Source organism: Dipodomys ordii, unplaced genomic scaffold (genome assembly GCF_000151885.1).
Source record: "Dipodomys ordii isolate 6190 unplaced genomic scaffold, Dord_2.0 Scaffold130, whole genome shotgun sequence".
In the NCBI taxonomy this organism is placed as follows: Eukaryota; Metazoa; Chordata; class Mammalia; order Rodentia; family Heteromyidae; genus Dipodomys; species Dipodomys ordii.
The window spans coordinates 606,525-629,011 of NW_012267346.1; the positions used below are offsets into that span (position 1 = coordinate 606,525).

A 22,487-nucleotide genomic window follows, 5' to 3' on the forward strand; every position below is an offset into this window, starting at 1 on the left:
ATAAATAAATGTGACTAAAACATATGATTGATGATAACAAGAACTGACCCATAAACAACTTATGGAAAGAAAGCTGGCCTTGATCAGACTGGCTTTTGTTTCAATTCTGTGAGTCAATGCTAATTATTTACTGGGCACTCTGTAGAGGTCAGTGATATCTCAGTAAAGAAAAGTATCAATCTGTTCTCTTTAAGATCTGTGTCATTCCCCCTCACAAGATCCTTCCCAACACTTCTATTTCTCTCCCCACAATAGCTAGCTAATTTGTTTTTCTAAGTCTGTGGTATATGTGGAGGTTTTTTGCTCATTCATCAAAACTAGGAATTTTGATACATGCAAGTTAGTGTAATATTATTGATATAGCTGCATGACTCATATGAGTTATAATTTAACATAAAATAATAAATTTAATAATCATTTGCTGATATGACAGAATGATGAATGTTAAACTCTTTTCCCCAAAAAAAAGAATCATAACTCCTTACACAAATAAGTTCTAAGTAATTGCAATTGTATCCCAGAGTCAAGACCAAATACTATCGAGTTTTTAATACCTTTTGCACATTCTGACTCAAGATAAGATGCTCCAATAAATCCAGTGGGTCACAATCCTACAGCTGCCTTTTTTGGCTTAGAGGGGAGAGGAAGTATAACCAAGTGGCAGTATAACCAAGTGACTACCCCAAGAGGGCACAATTATCTCAGTCCTTTCACAACTTTCCTGAAGAGGCCTTCTTCCTAGTCTATAAACAAAAGGTAAAAAGCAAGGCATCACAAATGTCTGAAAATATTTAAAAATTGGAATGTACTTTCCTATTTTGCAATTAGACAACCTGTCTCTAACAAGGTACTCAGAAGCAACTTTGAGGATGATTCTTAAAGTAGTCAATAAGCAACCTCAGACTGTTGATGGTACCTGCTTCTCATGAAGAGGAAAATCACCATAGCATAGATCCTCCATACAAAAGGATTCTCCTGAGGTCCCACTCCCTGACCTCACACCTACAATCTAGCAAGTAGATAAATATTTATTAGATCCTCCATACAAAAGGATTCTCCTGAGGTCCCAGGAGGTAAATGAATAAAATGTGATACATGATAATAAATGTTTGTATGAGATCAAGGGGGAGCTCAGAACAGAGAGTGAGTACCTCCACAGGCTTCAGAAACAAGGGTAAGGGTTAAAAAGGAAATGACCTCATAGGTGATATTACCTCTAACAAGAACTATTTGGCCAGGCAGGATTAATATGGGGTAAAAGGAGGGTGGGCACAAGTACAGAAGCAGGACATACATCTGAGGAAAGGAGAGAGGACACAGGGCAGTGAGATCGTATGCAAATACATATGCTTGAAAATTTTTATAGTTGGGAGAAGGGAATACAACATTGGGGAAGAGTACAAAAAAATAGAGGTACAAGAAACAAATATAAAAAATTCAAACTTTGCTATAATAAGAAACAATATGTTTATCTTGTATCTGAGAACAAAAAAAAGAGGGGGTGGGGTTAGAGTGGAAAGCGTGAAGTATGGTAAGAAAAGGAAGATTTTTACAAGCTAAAAATTCACTATAATATTAAGAGTAGATCATAACAAGGATGAAAGCTAAACAGTACCACAGGGATGGAGAGAACAGGTTAAGTTCAAAAGGCATGCTGAGTTAATTACTGTTAGGTAAAACATGGGAATATACTTGCTGAAGGTTCCAAGAACATTTATCACCACATAAGCAGAAAACACAAATAACCCTGGGCATGAGAAAGAGGGGAGGAGGGCCACCACTGATGGGTTGAAGGGAAACAAGCAACCAAAGAATATAGGCAGTTCTAATAAAAACATTCAGTGGGGCCAAGTGCTGGTGGCTCATGCCTATAATCTTACTCAGGATGCTAAGATAGAGGATCACAGTTCAAAGCCAGCCTGGAAATGAAAGTCCATGAGACTCATTTCCAATTAACCACCAGAAAACCAGAAGTGAAGCTGTGGCTCAAAATGGTAGAGCACTAGCCTTGAGCAAAAGAGCTCAGGAACAGTATCCAGGCACTGAGTTCAAGCACCATGACCAAAAATAAAAAGACAACAGATGTGGAGAACACTGTCAGCTAAGTACTTGGGAAGGACAGAAAGGAGGATCAGGAGTTTGAGACCAACTTGTACCACATAACAAGACCCTATTTCAACCCTTATCTCCCTCCCCTCAAAAAATGAAGTAGACTCATAAAGCAAAAAAAAAAAAAAAAAGAAGTAGATAGGAAAAGGCTCAGACACAACTGCTTCAGATATTGTGCCCATGGTCATACACACCAGAGAATCTCAGAAGGGACTGAAGGGTCAAAATAGAGATTTCAGCCTATGGGTGGTATCTAAACACAGGTAAGTGATGGCTGTCATTGTAAAGAGAGCACAATTTTAGAGAAAAGAAAATCCTGTTAACCAACAGCTGATAACCAAGACATAGAAGTCAAATGGTCCAGTGTTTTGCAGGGACAGACGGCCACTGGAGAGCAGTGGTGACTGGAGTAACCCCATGTGCCTGGTAGCGCACTGTGATTTGCTGGCCCTGTTCCTGATGCTCCCCAAAGTAACATGAAACTGGTTCTGAGTTCAAGTCACTGTACACAGGTAGAAAAGGTAAAATATCAATGTTTAACCAAAACTTCAACCAAGTGTTAAAAAGTGTCAGTCAATTCACTGTTTTAAAAAATTAAAAAATTAAAATCCACTATGTTTGTAATCTAATACAAAAATTACTTTTAAATTTTAACATTAAATGATAATAAAAAATTAAATGAAAATGTTTAGTTTAAAATATAACTCAATTATTAGTAAATCTAGTTTACAACAGAATCAGGGAATTTTTTTATTTTATTTTAAGCTGGTTAATAATTCAGATTTTAAGGTAATTTATTTTATACATTCTGATTGAAATAACTTTTGTATCTCTCCCCAACCTCAATTTATAAAGAAGCATTCAAAGACAGATCCATATACAACAGAGAATATTTACACAACAGGAATGAGAATCCAACAATTCATTTTTGCTCAAGAGAATATCTCATAAGGAGCTTTATTTTATATAGCAGGTAGCCTCTGTTCCAAACATATTCTTCTGTACCCACTTCTCCCTTTATTTTCAATTTGCTTACAAGTAATTTTCCTTAGGTATCTAAGCTATTCTTCAGCATTACTTTATTTCTGCAGACCTAAGCAGCTCAAAAGACAGAATGATTCTTGGCTACCCACTATGAGGATGGTTAAACTACAGTGCCCCATTTGGGTTAATAACGTACAAGGTCACACAGAGGTTGTCAGTCCATGATCAAAGCGAGCTGGCTATTCTTCCTGTCATTTATATAGAACACACAAGATGTGTTTATTTTTACCAGCCTCTGACTGACCTCCTTTAGGTGGCATGGAAAAGATCCCACATTTCTATAAAGCACTAGTCAAAGGAATTTTTTTTATTTGATACTCTCATTAGGAGTAAATTTTTATTTTTTTATGCTTTTGATCTTTTTCATTTACTTAAAAACCCTGCAAGTTAAAGGCCATATTGTCTAACTCAAATTGGTATAATGGATAAAATAAGGTCAGGGCCACTGACAGATGCCTAAGAGGAAATAGTGTGCATACAATAGCTGCCATCAGAACACATGGGCTCCTTAGTGCGCTTTCCTAAATTAGTACAGGCAATAACATTTAAGATATCAAAGTTCAACAGTCAGTCCAACATCCTTGGTACTTCTATTTTTGCAACCTAAAAGTTTTACTCTTTTATCAATCTAAAGCACATACTGACAAAAATCTTAGGACAAAAAATTTTAATAACAAAAAAAATTCAACCCATGGCTGTCTTGTCACAGATATATAGAAATTATTTCCCTATCCTAGTTAATGGGAGTCTAATAATCATGGGAAGACAGAAATCCCTCCAAATTCTTCCTTGGTGGCTTGAGAGACCAAATGAAGTGACACCCAACTATTCAATACTAAGAAAATACTGGAAAGGGGAGCAGCAGCTGATCAGAAATGCTAAGAATTGAGACTGAGGACAGGACTGGGGTTCAGGGGTACAACACCCGACCTGCAAGCTCAAGGGCCCGGTTTCAATCTTCAGCACCAGAAGAAAAAAAAAGTGGCAAAGTGAAGGCATTATCAAGGATCAGATCTCCACCGTAGAAAAAGGCACATCCCACCTTGCTATTTTTTCATCTTTGATTTGGGGCAAGAAGCAACAGCACACCATTGTGCTCTCCTTGAATTTAAAGTTTACTTCATTCTCATGAAAAAACTAAATTAATAAAAAAAAATACACATTGCATAAAAGAAGAGACTGAAGGGAAAGCTGGAGCAGGTAGATATGTAGAAGAATTTAATGTATATTAATGTTCAGGAACTAATCCTCTTGGTTTTCCTTTGTCAGAAAATGGCAACAAGCGGGAAGACACCTAAATAAACAAGACAACAGCCTAGCAGTATACTCAGCAGCACTGCCCAAAAACTGATGAATAAAAAAGATATGACACATATATGCCATAGCATATTACACAGCTATAAGGAAAAATGAAATCATGTTATTTTCAGGAAAATCAGTGGAACTGGAGAAAGTTATGTTAAATAAGATAAGCCAAAATCAAAACCCAAATATCATCTTTGTGCACATATGTGGAAGCTAGACTTAAAGACATCAACCTATAGATATATAGGTATCTACCTATATACATAAATTTGTTTTTATACACGTAGGGCAGGAATCTAACTATAGGACTATATAGAAAGATAAGAGGAAGAAGAGAGAAAAAAAGATAATGGATAATAATTTTGAACATATTTCAACTAAAAATGAAGACAGCAGAAGAAATCTCAAGAAAAGCTGTTGATCAATAAAGGATCTGCAGTGGGGAAGGAAAAAGAAATGCAAAGGGTTATTTTGAGCAGGATACAATGCATACATATTTAAAGTATTTCTTTTTTTTTCTTTTGTTATTCGTCGTGAGGCCTGAACTCTGGGACTGGGCGCTGTCCCTCAGCTCTTCAGCTCAAGGCTAGCGCTCTACCACTTGAGCCACAGCACTACTTCGGGCTTTTTCTACTTATGTGGTACTGAGTAATCAAACCCAGGGCCTCATGCATGCAAGGCAAGCACTCTACCACTGAGCCACCTTCCCAGCCCCACATCTAAAGTATTTCAAATATGGATATTGTATGTGTTTATATTACATACAAACCTGAAATACACATAGCAAACTCCTTTGGTGTAATCAATACATACTAACAAAACAAGACAAATGAATGACAGGAAAGTAAAACAGGCTTGAACAGAGGAAAGGTACCAGAGGGAAGTGGAGAGAACTAACAAAAAAGGTGAACAAGTAAGTAGTTGAACAAAGTATTTTATATCCATGTATAAAAACAGAATAATGAAAACTACTGAAATAGTTATAAGAAGTAGTAAAATGGAGTGTTAGAAGAGGTAAAGTTATGACACTGCAGAAACTGGCTATCTAAACAGAAAATACAAAACTGGACCACTACCTAGCTATACCTTCCCCTTCTCAAAGAACTCAATTTCATATGGATTAGAGACCTAAACGTGAGGGAGGGGAAGCTTTTTACACATACATAGGAAAAAAAAAAAGATTGCCAAATTTCACATCAGAATTTCCTTTCATCAAAAGATGTCATTATAATTAATGCATGCTAATGGAAAAGACTAAAAAAAAACTTTCAAAACAGGAGATAAAAGATTCCATAAAAGAAAGTAAAATGATGAGCCATAATTGGGAGAAGGTACTCACAACATGTATAACAGCTAAGGTACTGTATAGAAAATTCACATAGTGTATTAACATAATAAATATTTTTAAGTCAACAGTGAAATGGACAAAAGACTTGGAAAGCCATTTCACACACACACACACACACAAATATTAAATCCAAATGGCCAATGCTGTTCAACCTCATTATTGATCAGGAAAACATAAAACTACAGACCAAACAGACCTTCGAAACCTTAGAATCCTGACTGTATCTCACATAGAAAGAACAGAGCACAACAAACCACACACTCACTGCAGGTGAAAATGAACACAAGCACAGCCATCTGACACTTGACCAGTACATATCCACAAATAATGCTTAAAATATTCATAGTAACAGTGTTCATGACACAGCATGCATAGAAGTATCTGGGAAAAGCTAAAACTCTACCAATAAAAATAAATAAATAAACTGCAGCAAATTCACTCCTTGAATTACTATAAACATCCAGTTGTTTTATAGTCAACAAAATGGACAAATCTAAAAATATGATGCTGAAGAAAAGAAAAATACACCAGTCCAAGTCTAATAAAGGAAGTCCAAGATAGGGCTAAACAACATATGGATTGAAAATTACTTACTAGAGGGTGAATTTATTAATAAAGGGAAGAAAGATTCACAAAATCAGAATAAAGATTTGTTCTTATTTATATTATATTGTATATGATACTATATTTCTAATGCTGGGTAATGTGTATACAGTGTTAAAGTTGTTATTATTACTTAAACCACACATATTAACATACATTTCACAACAAATCTAAGAAGGGAAAGAAAGAAGTTAAGAACAGAATAAGAGAATCTTAAGAGGTCTGACTGGGAAGAGAAGAGAAAAAACAAACGTATGTGGAACAAATGGGTTCTGGGTCTAAGTACCAATGAAAAGGTACAATGAGTTATAGAGGGTGGCATACAGAATGAGGAAATAGTTTACAGACAGACTTATCTAACAGAGTAGATGGGAAGAGAGGATGACCTAATACCATTTCCCTCTGAGAGGACAAAGCAAGAGACAATGACATAAATGCCAATTATCAAGAAAGACAGCCTCTTCAGTAAATGGTGCTGGCAAAATTGGTTAACTACATGTAGAAAACTAAAGCTAGATCCTTATATATCACCCTGCACCAGAATCAACTCCAAATGGATCAAAGACCTTGAAGTAGATGAAATGGGTAGAGGGAGAAAAGAAGAGAAAGTTGAGCCAGGTAACCTCACACTATGGCCTGGAACCACTTAGATCAACACAAAGTTAATACCTAACAATTCAAATCAGCTACTGGCTAACTTCACAAACCCTCAAATCACAGTACAAAAGTCCTCATTAAAGCCTCATTTTACAACAGAGAAAAATCAAAACAGCATCTCAGAAATCAAAGTTACACTTTTTAATATCAACTATTTATATTGATATTATGAATCTTTAAAGGCTAATCTATTGCTATGAATTCATACCTTGATTAATGTAAAATGAGAGAATAAAAACCTTTCACTTACTTGATTGAGTTTCTAAAGTGGTCTTCAGCTGGGTTTTTCACAGTGCAACTATTTAGGAGCCATAAATCTGCATCTGATGCATTTTCTAATACAAAAAAATAGATGCAAAAAAGAAAAGTTAAAACACCACATTTATTTAAAGCAAAACTACCCAAATGCTTATCCAGATTCATGGGTTACAGATTGTGGGGGGGAAAAAATACTGTCAGAGGACAAGTATATATCAATTCTATTATAGTAGGCAATTGTAATACCATGGAAATCTTCATGAAGAATAAATATAATAATGTGTGTTTGGTGATATATTTTTACTTAAAGTGTGTAAGTATTATCTAATAATATCTCAAAACAAAGTTAAAATTCACCCAAACTTACCTTTGAATATAAAATTCATTACCCTTCTTTGGACTGTTTCAATATTTTCAAACATTAGTATCAGCATATGCTGAATAGTCTTCTAAATATGCTGAATATTATTCTTACAAAAAATGCAGCCTGTCTGCCTATTGCTATATAGTAAAACTCACTGCCAATACAAGAAATAATGTTATTATTTTAATGTTAGTAAAATGAATTTACAAATACATAAAGTGTGAAGGCTATTATGCTTTCCTTAATAAGGAAGTAACACTGATTCTATATGGATCAGATTTCACCAGCACAATTAGGGCTCTAAAATGATATTAACACTGTCAATCTGCATCTCTGTTTGCGGGGGAGAAGGGGAAATTACACTCATGTTCACAACAATCCCAGAACACTAACATAGAGAAATGGTAGGAGGATGCCTAGAAAAGCATATCTAAGTCAGTTTGATTGATACACCTACACTGGAGATCTGCCTTCCAAGTCCTCATACCTCAAATAAAATAAGCGTGCAGCTCACTACCACTACTAGATGACTTAGCCACTGGATTGTATCTCTAAGCAAAGAGACATCCAGATCTATGTAAAGACATCATCTAGAGGCATCATGAGACTGAGGTGCCTGCACCCCTGGAAGTGAGGTGAAGATTCAGTTGTCTTCCAATATAGTACTCATAGAGGACTTTTATTTTCCTAAACTTCTTTAAGTTTTTCATTTCCTTTTCCATAGTGCTTAGAGTCACAGCCTTCCTTTATTGTAAGGTGAGAATGTAATCTGCATCCTGGTAAAAATCCATCATGAACCATAACTGTGCACCTTCTATAGACTTCTCTCCCAGAACCATGACCTTGCACCTTCTCTCCCAGGAAAGCTGTGTTCACTGAACCAAGCAAATGATGGTCATCAACAAGCCACCCACTTTGAGTGTAAGGAGAGAGACACAAAAGGATTTGTTTGCCTCAAAAGTTGGTTACTTTCTAAATTACTTCCTTACATACACCAGAAATTAACAGTCAGGCTCAGGTAATAAAAATCTGATTAGTACTCATGATAATCACTAACATCACTGACTACAGAGTCTGTGTCCAGCAGTCAGCCAAGCGTGTCCCATTCACTTCTCATGTAATCCTCCCAATTTGAGGTGGGCTCATTTTGATTCCAATTTTACAGAGTAGAAATCTAAAGCTTAGAAAGGAAAACTAACTTGACTAAAATTACCCAGTTAAAGGGTGAGTGAGGATTAGACATCCAGACAAACTGACTCCACAGACTGAACTTAAGGAAATTAGCATGCCTCATTAGTGGCTCCTTGCCTCTTGATCAAGAATAATGCAGATAATAACTACAGACAAAACCAAGAAGTAGTACATGGCCTTGAGGGTGTCTCATGATATTTCTAAAAACACTAAGAATCAGGCTTCAAAAAGTAACTGTTTTGCTATTATGTAAAATTCCCAAGATTATGAACGTATCAGCTTTTGGTCTTCTGTAATCAGTGAAGACATGCAAGAAAAGGAAGAATTAATAATGAATGTGGCACTAGTACCCCAAAGCACAGACAGACCCCCCCCAATCTTCCCACTCCCTGCAGGATTCTGCATGGTTCACTTCAACACTTGCTGGCTGAACAAGACACTGATCTTACACAACTGTTCCATTAGAAAATCAACCGGAGGAGCAGCACACAACAATAAAAGGGTCTATTCATAGATTTCAAATAGGAAGGTAGGCAGGCTGACACAAATAAAAGCTCACAAAGAACAAAACAAAAAGGGGAAAGAGTTTGATTGCTTTGGACCCAAACGCATTTTTTGAGAGTTTCTTTTACCACAGAACCCTGGAAGGCAAGTCCAAACAGTTAAAATGTCCATTACACTAATCATACCCAAAGAGTTTATTTACCCAATACAAATCACTGAGAGCCCCTTAAAAACTTGGGAGAATGGAGCATACTTAAATAAGAGAACTTAAAAGTAACTTTAAGATGCATGATGAAAAGTAACTTTTTGAAACAAAAGAAAAAAACCAAAAAGTTTTGATCAATGAATTAATGTTTTCCTTGAGATTGCATTGATCATTCCACTGATGGGCCATATAAATGGCATGAAATATCCATGTTCCTAATCTGGTTTCTAAGGAAATGAAACTGATTCACTGGAATATATTCTCCCTTATGCTATGTAGGGTTCAAATGGTGGGAAGATGAGGAGAAAGGAGCAGGGAGGAGGGAGAAGAAGAAGGCCATGAAGATTCAAGAAGAGAACCTAGAGATACCAGTCTGAAATTCTCAGGTGAAGACCTGGCCTTCAGCCTTCCAGCTAAGTCACACAGTTCCAGTGTAGAGGTATATGTCGTGAGCCTCTGAGTGAATAGAGCAGTAGCAGCTCCAAGGGGAAGATGTTTGGAGATTACTCCCTAAAGAGTTTGTTCTAGATGCACTGGTTACTTCATGGAAATACGGTGAGGAAGGACTATGAATCAGCTTGAACTGTTTGAAGGAAAAAGAAATATTTGTCTTTAAAGTGAAAAATACCCGACTGAGCTCCAGCAGTAACTACCAAAAATCCATTATATAGCTAAGTGTTTTGGTGATCAGCATGAGAATACAATACAGGACTTGTGCTTACTATGTACATCAATGTTCATGCCAACATTCCTAAGAGCCAAAAGCTGAAAATAACCCAGATATCCACAAACTGATGGATAAATTCAGTATATTCACAGAATGGAATACTATTTGATATGAAAAATAAATGAAGTGCTAAAACATTGATAGATCTGCAAAACATCATGGCTAATGGAAAGAGGTCAGTGAGAAAAGCACACATTATAGGTCTCTCTTTCAATGAAATGTCTAGAAGAGACAAATATATCGAACAGAAAATAAACTAGGGATGGGGAGAACAAGAGGACAACAGGATAAGAAGACTATAGAGTTTCTTTATGTGACAAAAATAAGTTTAAAATTGACTGTGCCACAGTTCTATCACTACACTATATGTCACTGAATTATAATTTCCATGAGTGGCTGCATGGCACAGAAATTATTACCCCAATAAAGCTGTTTTAAAAATCACTACCACCTAGAGCCACATGGTCTCCATTGGACTAGTTTCTATACTCGCTGCCTAAGTGTCAACTCATCTGCCATAGCAAACTCTTACACTCATCTTTCCCAGACTATTTCACACATCTATTTTTTTCACAAGGAGAAAGGCACAGGTGAATTTGTAGCACATCCCAGCAAACATTCATTAATAAATGGTCCTTCATGGATTGATGATTTTTAAATCTTCAGAGCCAATCTCTTGTTGTTGAAGAATGAATGATTGACTACATGAGCACATGAATGAGCTAAGACCAAGGAGCCAGAAGGGCATGTTAATGAGTAAGCATCAAGACCAATCTAGGAGGAAAACAGATTAGTGGTATGCAATCAGAACTCAAAACCAGAGCATTATTTCCAGGAGAAGCGGGGGTCCAGTTCTGATGTAGAATGTGGAATTTCTTCCAGAGGATCTTGGTGTTCTAACAGGAAGAAAGACAACAACCTCTCTTTCTCTGGGATATTTTATTCCAATTACAAACAAAGCAAACTGCACTAACTGAAATACCATAGGGGAAAAACTACTCTTTGATTTAAGAGATGTTATGAAATTTTACATATGCTCCAACTACAGAATAAAAAAGTAAAAAATAAAATAAAATTTATTGCAAAAAAAGGTAAGGAAATGCACTGAAATATTAACAGTAACTATATTTAGATATGGAACTCATGTTCTAGAAATCTTCCTAGAGTCTAGATGCTTCCAGACATGAGTAGGACCTAATATTCGTAGGTCTTTTCCCTCAAGCCTCAACCTGCCATCTGGAGGTTTTGCAGGTCTCTGGAGGCAGGTTCTGCACCATGGGCCTGGCTCATCTGCTTAGGATGATTCTTTGGAGTGCTGGTTTAGGCCCCAAGGAGCTTTTCATCCAGTTAGTCAACATACATCCAGGCTGGGACCTCACAAGCTGAGGCTCTAGCATTTGTCTTTAAAATAAAAATAAAAAAAAAAAAGAGGCTATTATGTTGCTACTCACTAGACAATGGAGGGTCCAATGGGAAAGAGATACTTTCAAAAATAAGAGAACTAGGTAAATGACACTCTAATGAAGATTCTCTAGGAAGATTAAGGTTTCTGATCCAGAAGGCTAACACAAAAAGTGATACCAGTAACATAAATAGAAGTTCTAGGGAGGAGCATAGCAGAGAAAGGGATAACTTCACCACCAGGTTCTCTTTAAGATCACCAACTGGTGACAGATGCAAGCAGAACTGTACAACAAACAGAGAGATACAGAACATTTGGTGACCACAAAAGTTAGCAATCTTGCAAAAGGTATGAGAACAAGGTTTAGGAGTACAAAAAGGTCTGAATGGGCTGCCCTGAAAGACATCCTGCTGGAGGGAGTATCAGGTGACTATCTCATTGCACTCTAGCATTGAGGCTTCTTCATTCCACTATCCGTTCACAGCCATATTTCTAACTAAAAGTCAATAAAGACAGGCTGGCCTGGGGACAGAGGCAGGACATGAAAAAAGAAGGTGTTGGCAGCTGCCCAGTATCTACTGCCAGAGCATAATGGAGTGAAGGACATACACAACACAGGAGAATGGGTGTTTCAGAACTTCCCTAGTAGGGCCAGGAAGAAAGAAGAGGATTTTTCTGAGTAGCAACAAGGTATGGACTAGAGGAGTAAGATGGTGATGAAATTTTAAAGAAGAACAAGAATTCTGATCTACCCACAATATATACTGGGCTCTTCACACAAATTCCATACTGAATACTAAGAGAAAAATGTAATTTTACAAAGGAGAAACTAGTGAACAGCACATTAACCAACAGATCAGAGTTACTATCATCAATAATGGGACAAGTCAAAAGCTACTTGATCAGATACAGAGAAGATGGATACACACACACACACACATACACACACATAGTAAAGGTGATGAACAGAAGATTTAGTTACAAGTTACATAAAATAGTGAGTATATTTCTTTTTGAACAATTACCCTCTCCCTCATTTTTTCCTGCTTACCCTCCCCATTCTCCTCCCTCCCACATTGTAAAGTTCATTTCCAACACAGTGTCTAGTAAATATCATTGTTCCATTAGTTCATCCTTTGTCCTGATGATTCTGTGAAAGCATCATTTTCAAAGGTATCTCTGCCAAACTATAAAGAAGCAAAATAAAACCCAAATTAAGGGACAATTATTCAAATATCAGTCCTGGACTCTTCAATAATGCCAAGCATATGAAGCAAAAAGAGAGAAACTGGGCTAGGTTAAACAATCTTAGACACGTGACAACTCAAAGCAATGTGATTTCAAACCAGATTCTCTTCCTACACAGGACATTATAGGAATAATCTCACAAGTTCAGGATTAGGTGGTAGCAGTTCCTAAATGTTAATTGTCTGGTTGTAAGGGTAGTATGTAGGATAATAAGGTGTTGAAGGAGGATAATTATAGAGGACACATCTACTAGGGTATTAAGGATGATGGGGCATTGAGTGAACAGAAAATATTTCTCCTTTTTCTTTCTAAATGGTTGTCAGTTTTCTATAAATACCATTTTCCTTTTTTGTTTTGTTTTGTTGTCTTTTCTCTATTTGTGAAGAGATGGAAGATAAATATTGCTCTGCAGTATCAGAATATATAGCTGTCACAAAAATAAATACAAAAGACCAGAAAGTGCTGTACAATATGAGCATGGCTTTCTAACCATAAGGAAGTATTTCCTCTCCTAATGCCCCACCCCCAGCAGTAAAATAAGAACCATTTTATGTAAGACTAAGAAAGATATTAACAAAGTGTGTTTTTAAAAAAAAAAGTTTACATTAAAGGAACATTTGTTTTAAAAGCCAAGAGAAAAAAAGAATTTCCACATGCAATCATATTCACAAATCTCTCCATATATTGAGCTGGGTAACAGTAGCTTAAGAGCCAGGTAAAGTGTTTGGTATAGCACTGAGACTTTATCATTCTACTATCCACAATCCTATTTCCAACTAAAAGCCAATAAACCAGTTTCCTTTCAGAGTATAAGTTTCTATAAAGTACCCAACACTCATTCATGATTAAAAGTCAGAAAACTGGGGAAAGAATTACCTCAAATATATTTTTTTAATCTACCAAAAAATCTGAGCTAGAAAACTGAATTATTTCACCGTAAAATGAAGACAGAAGGTAAAAATGTCTGATTCCATCATTTATATGCAGTTCAATACAAGAAATTCTAGCCAGCAAAACGAAGAAAGCTGAATAGCCCAACACTCAGGAAATAGGAGAGATAACAAGTTCAAGGCTACCCTGGGCTAGTTATAAGTTCCAAGGCTGCTTAGGTTACAGAGTGAAAATTTTGTCTCAAAACCAACAAGAATAATGACTTCAATACCAAAGAGAAAACCAGAGTTGAAATTCCTAAATTCCAGCAAGTAACCTACAATGGCTTTGAAATTCAAACACAAGAAAAAAAAGCTCTTTCCCATAAGACATAGCAGCAAAATAATCCTGCTGTTCTCCTCAATTAAGAATTACAGCATGGGGCAGGTTGGGGGACACAGAGTTCAGCAAGTAAAAATGGTGCAGGACAATTTTATGAGGTGGCTGGTATGGGGGCTTGAACTCATTGCTTTGCACTCATTCCCACCTGGGGCTCTATCATTTGAGCCATGCCTCCAGCCTTCCAAGACAAGTTTGATTTAACTTCCTCCTTCCCGGCTCCCACCACTTCCTTTGTAATGCTCTCATATATCCTCCATGTGTTTCAGAGATTCTTCTATTGCTACTTTGCTTTCAAATTGCTACTTTGTTTTCAAAGTAACTGGAATTCTAAGGAGTTTATCTATATACATAGACAAGGTTGAAAAAGAAACTCATACAGTACTAAGTCTCAGGAATGTAACAGTGTTCACCTTTACACTTGGATAATTTCTTTTCTTTATCCACAGAAACATCACAAGAAACACCTTCAAATCTCCTACACCCCGTAGCATTAAGTAGATGTCTCCAAAGATTCTTATGCAAGAAAAATACTCGTTAGATTAAGCTACTTTTAAATTAGGTATTCTGAGTCATATAATTTTAAAAATCTCTATCATGTAAAATCATTTCAAATACCATTACTGGTTTAATATTGCAGTAATATACATAACTAATATGTCTTGTGACTTTTACAGTACTTTTATATGATACCGTGTGTTATATATTCTCTCAGATTGACCCACCCTCTGTGGATTTCACCTCCTTTCTCTCATCCAATATGCATTGCTGAGAGAAGACAGACTGCTGGGAAAACAAAGGTCCTTGCTTGGAGCCAGCTTACTTTACACCATGAAATTTATTTGCAATAATGAGCCAGATGAAGGCTGGGCACTGGTAGCTCAGGTATATAATCCTAGCTACTTAAGAAGCTGGGATCCAGAGGATTGTGGTTCAAAGCCAGACCAAACAGAATGGTCTGTAAGATTCCATCTCCAAAGTAACCGTCAAGCTATCAAACTAGAGAGGTGGTTCAAGAAGTAGAGCCACAGACAAGCAGTGGGAGGCCTTGAGTTCAAATTCTGGTACTGACAAAAAAAAAAAACGTAGAAAAAAGCTAGGTAATAGTTCCTAAGTCCATCACTTATAAGACATCTCAGAAGCTAACTGCCATCTATGACACAGTCATCGGGAGAAAAAGGAACAATAGAAAACAAATAATAAAATAAATAGGTAAATAAATAATGAGTAATAAAATAAACAAAGGGGCTTCCTTTGTTTACTTCTTGACTCAGTGAATCTAAAAGATAAGAAAGTACTAAAATTAAAGATAAAATAATTATACATAAAAGTAGGAGAAAAGACATTCATTCACATCCTGGAGCCCATACCACCCACTTAAATTTTAACTGCAACAAAGAAACAGATCATGAGTCAGACTTTAATGGTTGGAGATGGTGGAATACATCTGAGGTCTTAAGAGACAGCATTGTTATTTTAAACCTAAGCCAGTAAAAAAGGCCAATAAGCTAAAATCAATCAAAGAGTATATAAGTCGCCCAATTACAATTTTATAGTGTCTGACTACATTTTTTAACAAAACAAGTCTACATTTTCTTTTAAGATAATATTTTATAATCTTTGCTAAAGCAAAATCTGTTTATGTTAGGCTCTACCCAGAAGCAATTCATTGATTGTAAATGCCTTACTTTTACCTAAGCCCATAGGGAAAATAGATCTAAACATTACAAATCACTTAGGAGAGTTAAAATACACAGAACACATTTGAGCCAAGTAGTCTAAATGCTTATTAAACTGTACCTTAGAGCAATATATCGACGTTTTATAAACTACCTATATAACTTTACTCTTCAGAAAGCCCTAATCTTCAAGGATTTGTCATAAGTTAAAAAAGACATTCAAGCCTTTTCAATTAATTTAGTGCATGCCACATATTCCCCTGATGAGAATTATGGGAACCACACTATACTACACTACACACTCTACAGGAATCCTTACTCAACTAAGGAATGCAGAGAAGAGAAAATGGGTGCAAATTGATATAGAATAGTTTAACTTACTACTTCAGTAGAGTTTTCTCGTTTGACAGACAAGTGACTTCACATAAATAATTTGAGTTTCACAAAATATTCAAAAGATTTTGAAGTGGAAGATAATAGATATGACCATAGTTGCAAAAACAAACCATTTGCTTACAAAAAAAAAAAAACACTATACTTCTCCCAACAGAAATAAAATGATTTCTCCTAGGAATTCACTTATGACATCTTTAACTAAGATTCTTCTGAGTTTTATCAGAACAACCAGCGTAAAGATAAATGTTGTGGTTTTAAGTCAGATGGGCTAGGTATCCTGAGAAATGTTACTACTCAGAAAATAGATGAAGAAAGGACATGAGAATATTCCATAAACCATAATCATACCATCTATGCAAAAAGTTAAAAAAAAGACAATTTTGTTCTGACAAATCATTACAAAAAAGTTCTTTCTGCCATTGCCTATCCCTATACCAGCTGTTTCAGTGAACATAGACAAAAACATGGGCTTCTATATACTCTCTGGAAATTTAGTGTTATTCAGAAGTAAATACAGGATGTAAAAAGAAAAATTGAGTGCTGGACTGGAGGCGTGGATCAAGTGCTAAAGCACTGCCAGGTGTTCAGAAAGCACTATGGTGGAGAGAAGCAGGGATCCAATGATGCCCAAGGCAGGACTTTCCCTTTGGATATCAAGATGGAGGAGGACTTCAGACTTGTTATCTGTCTCTGAGTCAGAAGCAAAAATTAGAAGAAGCCTTTGCAGAAGGAAAGAAAAGACTTAGCAAATGATTTAACTATGAAATTTAATGATTTTTCCTAAGTTACTATTTGAGGCTGTACTGATGGCTTCCACGAGACTTAGTTTTGAGGACTGCTGCTCCATAAGGGTATAAAAGGGGAGAAGATGAAGCCCACTAGCCATCTCCTTTTCTAGCTCTACATCCTCATGGTCACCACAAACTATCCAATGCCTACTTATATATTTTGCAAATGAACTATTTAAATATGTATTAGTCACCATCCCTTCAACGAACACACATAAGTAAGTCAATATTCCTAAAAGCAAAAAATAATAACCACAGCTATAATCTACTGAAGATATTCTTTGTGTCCTCATCTAAGAGCTTCCTTTGCATAAATTTGCTCAACCCTTACTATTCTAGAAAGCAAGTACATAATTGTCCCCCTTTTACAAATGAGAGATTTAAACCTAAACAACTTGGCCAAGGTAATACAGAGAAAATGGCTGAACATGGATGTAAATTTAGCAGTCAGCTCAGACTCCAAGCTTATCTACCACTGCTATTAAATGCACTAAAAAGTACATCAAAATAAATCCATAAGAAAATTGAGGGCTATCACATAGTGCTATTTTTCTTTAGGTCAGGCACCAGAGCTTAGAACTAACAAATCTTCCTTTATTAAACAACTATCTCCCACTTTGATTTACTTTATAAAACATACAACAATCACCTTGCTCTGCATAAATATTTTTAATTGCTATACCCTATACAAAAATTACAACAACAAAATTTTATTTTAACAAGATGTAAACACAACATAAAAATTTCCTTCTCTCACTGACTCCGGAATGTATATTGAAATAGATCACATTTTAAACCTTTATTTCACTGAATTATGTGCTACAAAGTAAGTCTAAGCTAGTATACTATATTATGGTGTCATAGCCTATTCCCCATATCCCATATGGATCAGTGAATAAACTTATTAATTTGCTTTCTTTGCTTCAAAGTTGAAAAATTATTATTATTCTCAAATAAGGATATAAATTTAACCAAAACTTTAAGCTGTTTTTCTGATGTTACTAAGAAAATGAATGGACTTCCTGTAACAACCAAATCTGACTAGAACAATCTATTTAAAGAGAAGTTATGCTTTCTTTGTCCTGGAATTACACATTTATTTTTTTCTTTCATTACCTTACCAAACAACCAAATATGTCTTATGCGCATTTTGCCTTCCCACTGCAATTTATACCAAAACAATATAATTAGTCACCCTGGATAGACTAGGCAAAAAAAATATCTTAATGAAAAAAGGCAGGCAGAGACAAATATTACCCTTCTTGTTTGAGATGACTGGATTTTTTTAAAGTCACTTTCTAATAGAAATAATAGTCTACTAACTTATTTCATTTATAAGTGACAGAGTTATACTACTTGACTGCTAACAATCAGATATTGTGATTGTATTTAAATGTATTGGAGGCAGTATAATACCATGGAAAGGCTATCGAGGGGAAATAGCATCAAAATAAAAACTGAAACAATTCAGCATCACTCCTATCACCTCCTATGAGCTAAACAAAAGGAAAAGCATCAAGTTTTCTAACGAGAAAAGGGCACAAACTCTGAACTTTGAAAAATGGCATCTGAAAGCATAATAAGCAAAATATTTCAGTATTCCTAATATTTTCCTGACAGGACTTAATGCTTATTTTGCAGAAAAAGAAAACTAATAATTTCAAACATGTAAGGAAGAAGTTAGGAAATTAATACCTTGAGTACTTATGTAAATTACTCGTGAAATAAAGATAACTAAGAAATGAAGAGACCAATAAGACACAGCTCAGAGTGAACATTAAGCCTCTCTAAATCTAGAACCAAGACTAAACAGAAAAATAGAGCTGCTATGGGTCAAAACAAAGCTGCCATAATTTTAAAAATTTATAAAAATCATATAAATTTATAAAACTCATCACAAATTTGAGTTGGAGACATTAATAAGAATTTATGTGTGGCTTCATATAAGTAAATGTATGCATACAACATGATTTACCAGATGTAAAAAAATAAAAAAAGAGAATTGCATTTAGAAATGTACTTCAGATGTTTGCTTAGATCATCATAACCTCGATGGGAGGCTTTCATCACAGAATTACCTCTGGGTCCTTGATTGTCTCGTGAATATTTACTGTGGATCTGTGTGAAGAATAAAGGCAACACAAACCGATCTAGTATATTGTGAATGTTGAAAGAGTAGTACAAATACTTAGAACTCTGGGCCTGGGCGCTGTCCCTCGGCTCTTCAGCTCAAAGCTAACACTATACCATTTGAGCCAAAGTACCACTTCCCACTTTTTTCTGCTTATGTGATGCTGAGGAATGGAACCCAGGGTCTCATCCAGGTAAGACAAGCATTCTACCACTGAGCCACCTTCCCAGCCCGATTCTCTAGATCTTTAAGAATGTAAAAAAACAATTCTTTCCATTAATTCTGCATTGAGTAGTTCCAAAAGGATGTTAAATGTAAAAAAGTAAACATTTTTAGCTATCTTGGTAAATGCATAATATACAATACTACTCTTTTAGATTTCATCATGTCCCTCCAAAATACTGAGGTGTTTTGTTCTTTCCAAATAGAAGTCACGATTTCCTACATGAGGAAAATAAAGTTTTAAGCCTACACTATATGTTATCTACTTAACCAACACATATGAACTAACCAGAACAGTGAATCTCAGAAGTAAACTGGGAAATTATATCCTAAATACAGAAAAGAGTTTACTTGCACAAATTTTTGCCTATACTGAAGAAATGGGGAGGGTGGGGGAAGAGAGATTGCAACAATGAGTTCAGATAAAAAGAATGGACACATGAGCTATTAAATTATTTGTTAAAGAGACCATGTTGTCATTTTCCTGTTGGATACATGGAAACTAGAGTGGGGATGTAATTAAATTAGAACCCTTGCCTAGCATATGAGGCTCTGGAGTCGATCCCCAACATGGAGGGAAGGGTGTTTGAAATCTGAAGCACAATATAAAAATTTTAATCAACCAGTTGACTATATAATAAATAACTTCAAAGTTCACAAACAAGTGCCTCCTGAGATTATCTTTGGAGACCTAACCAGTCAAATGGAACCAGACTAAAACAGACTGTATGTAGCAAGATATACAAACACCTTGAAACTGGAGAAAAATGAAAGAATTATAGATTTGTTCATAAGGAATCCTAATTTGATATTCAAATTATGCAAATGATAACCCAAATCTGGATTCATTTCATATTGCTGCAAGTTATTGGGTGAATATTTCATGAATACCAGAGCTAGTTGACAATGGTGATTTCTCATCTTCTTTTTTAATAGAAAAAAACTGCAGGTACTTTTTATGTGTACCATGTTTTAATATACAGAATATATTCATTGTGGCATAACTAAATCAATCTAAATAGCATAATCCAGGCTTTAACTTTCTGAAATTGCCTATGGATCAAATCTGAGAATGTATCTGAGTTATCTATAACAAGTGCTATGATGTTAACTCATAATAATAGGATCTATGAGCTCTAACTTACCTATGAGATCTAAAATCAAACATAGTTATATAAAATATTGGTATCAAAAATAATCATGTATATTTTCTCATATGAAATGTGTAAAACTGAAAAATCACTAAGTGGTGTAATTCTAGACCCAAGACATATGCCCTGACACCCTTATTCTTAAGAAAGTAGTATAAGCCGGGTTCCAGTGCCTCACACCTGTAATCCTAGCTACACGGAGGCTGAGATCTGAGGATCACAGTTCAAAGCCAGCCTGGGCAGAAAAGTCCATGAGACTCTTATCTCCAATCAACCACCGGAAAACCAGAAGTGGCACTGTGGCTCCAGTGGTAGAGTGCTCACCTTGAGCTGAAGAGCTCAGGGACACTGGCCCAGGACCAGAGTTCAAGCCCCATGACTGACAAAAAAAGAAAAAAAGAAAAAAAAAAGAAAAAAGAAAGCAGTAAGGAAGCTAATCAAAATACTGTCCAGTTCTAGCATTATGCCTCCTCTACTCTCAAAAATAGATTAAATTACATGTGAACTGCTTTTGAATTATTTCCCAGCTATATTTCCCAACTACAGATTTTGCTGTATTTAACCACTGCTCATAATTCTGTAATTCCCACAGCTCACAATTTTATTATTCAGACAACTCACACAAAAATTGCTTACAGTGTAGCCAAACAGTGAAATCTCCTGAACTCTACACTAAAAAAGTGTTCCAATAATATGTCTACAAAAGCAGGTCTCCTCCCCTTAAAGTTAAGTGCAGGGGGAAGCTTCACAATTAAAGGACTGACATGGCCCCATCTTCTGAAGCAGCTGATTCTAATCAAAGCTCAGAGATACCAAATGCTAGCCCCAAGTGGGTTTGATTTTTTCCTACTTAATTTTAAGGGTTTTTTTTTTGTTCTGTTTTTGTTTTTTTGGCAAAACAGTGGTATGAACTTGAAGCTTCATGCTTTGTAGGGAAGTGGCCTACTGCTAAGCCACCCCTCCACAATCTGCCTTGCTTACACTTTCCATTGTAGCTGGACAACAGGCACACACCACCAGACCCAGCTACTAGTTCAGGAAAGGTCTCATGAACTTTATGCCTACATTAATGGGCCCTGAATCATGATCAGCTTGATCTCAGCCTCCCAAGTAGCCAGGAATAACAGGCATGGGCCACTAGTATCCATCTCAATTTCCATATTTTTTAAAGCTACATGTATAAGCACATAATGACATGATATCTACAATTGCTTTGAAATTCTTCACAAAATATATAAAGTAAGAAAAAGACTGGCTTAATAATTGAATCTCTTGATAAGTACAAGAGCTTATTAAACTATTCCCTATTAGTATGTATGCTGAAACATTTTCATAATAAACAAACACCCCTCGAATATGACAAAAAGAATACAAACATACTTAGGAATATAGTGTGTGATAATAATGGCATTTCAAATTAAAGAAGAAAAGATAAATTACTCAATAAATGGTATCAGGAGAAATGATTAGTCATCTGGGAGAGTAAGACCAGAATCCATCGATCATGCATAAATTCCATTCAACAAAGATTGAAATGGAAGAAAATGAAACCATTAAGAGTAGCAGAAACAAAAGGAGGATCATCATTTTAGAGTTAAAAATTTGATAAAAATCAACTATATAAAAACAATTACTTTCTGCACAGCAAAAGAAGCCATAAACAACACACAAACAACTAAGAGGGACAAATGTATCAGAGTTAATTTCCCTAACAGAAAATATTTAGAAAGTGGTAAGCATCATCTGATAGAAACATAATAAAGGGCTATGAAGAGGTCATAGGAAAAGGAATAAAACACAACTCTAATGAGAAACACAAATTAAAAGAAACCACAATATCATTTTTCATTCATCAGATTAGCTAAGACCAAAGACACATAATATAA

The 22,487-nt window shown here is 35.7% G+C and overlaps 1 protein-coding gene across 2 annotated transcripts in view; it reads right to left on the minus strand.

Moving 5' to 3' along the window:
- Positions 1–22,487, minus strand: part of Cdkal1 (CDK5 regulatory subunit associated protein 1-like 1) — a 520,358-nt gene that overhangs the window by 436,354 nt on the left and 61,517 nt on the right. For both annotated transcript variants that reach the window (XM_013030462.1, XM_013030461.1), the window contains one exon: positions 7,317–7,401. In XM_013030462.1, the coding sequence (XP_012885916.1) occupies positions 7,317–7,401 (85 nt within the window). The remainder of the gene's footprint in view (positions 1–7,316; positions 7,402–22,487) is intronic.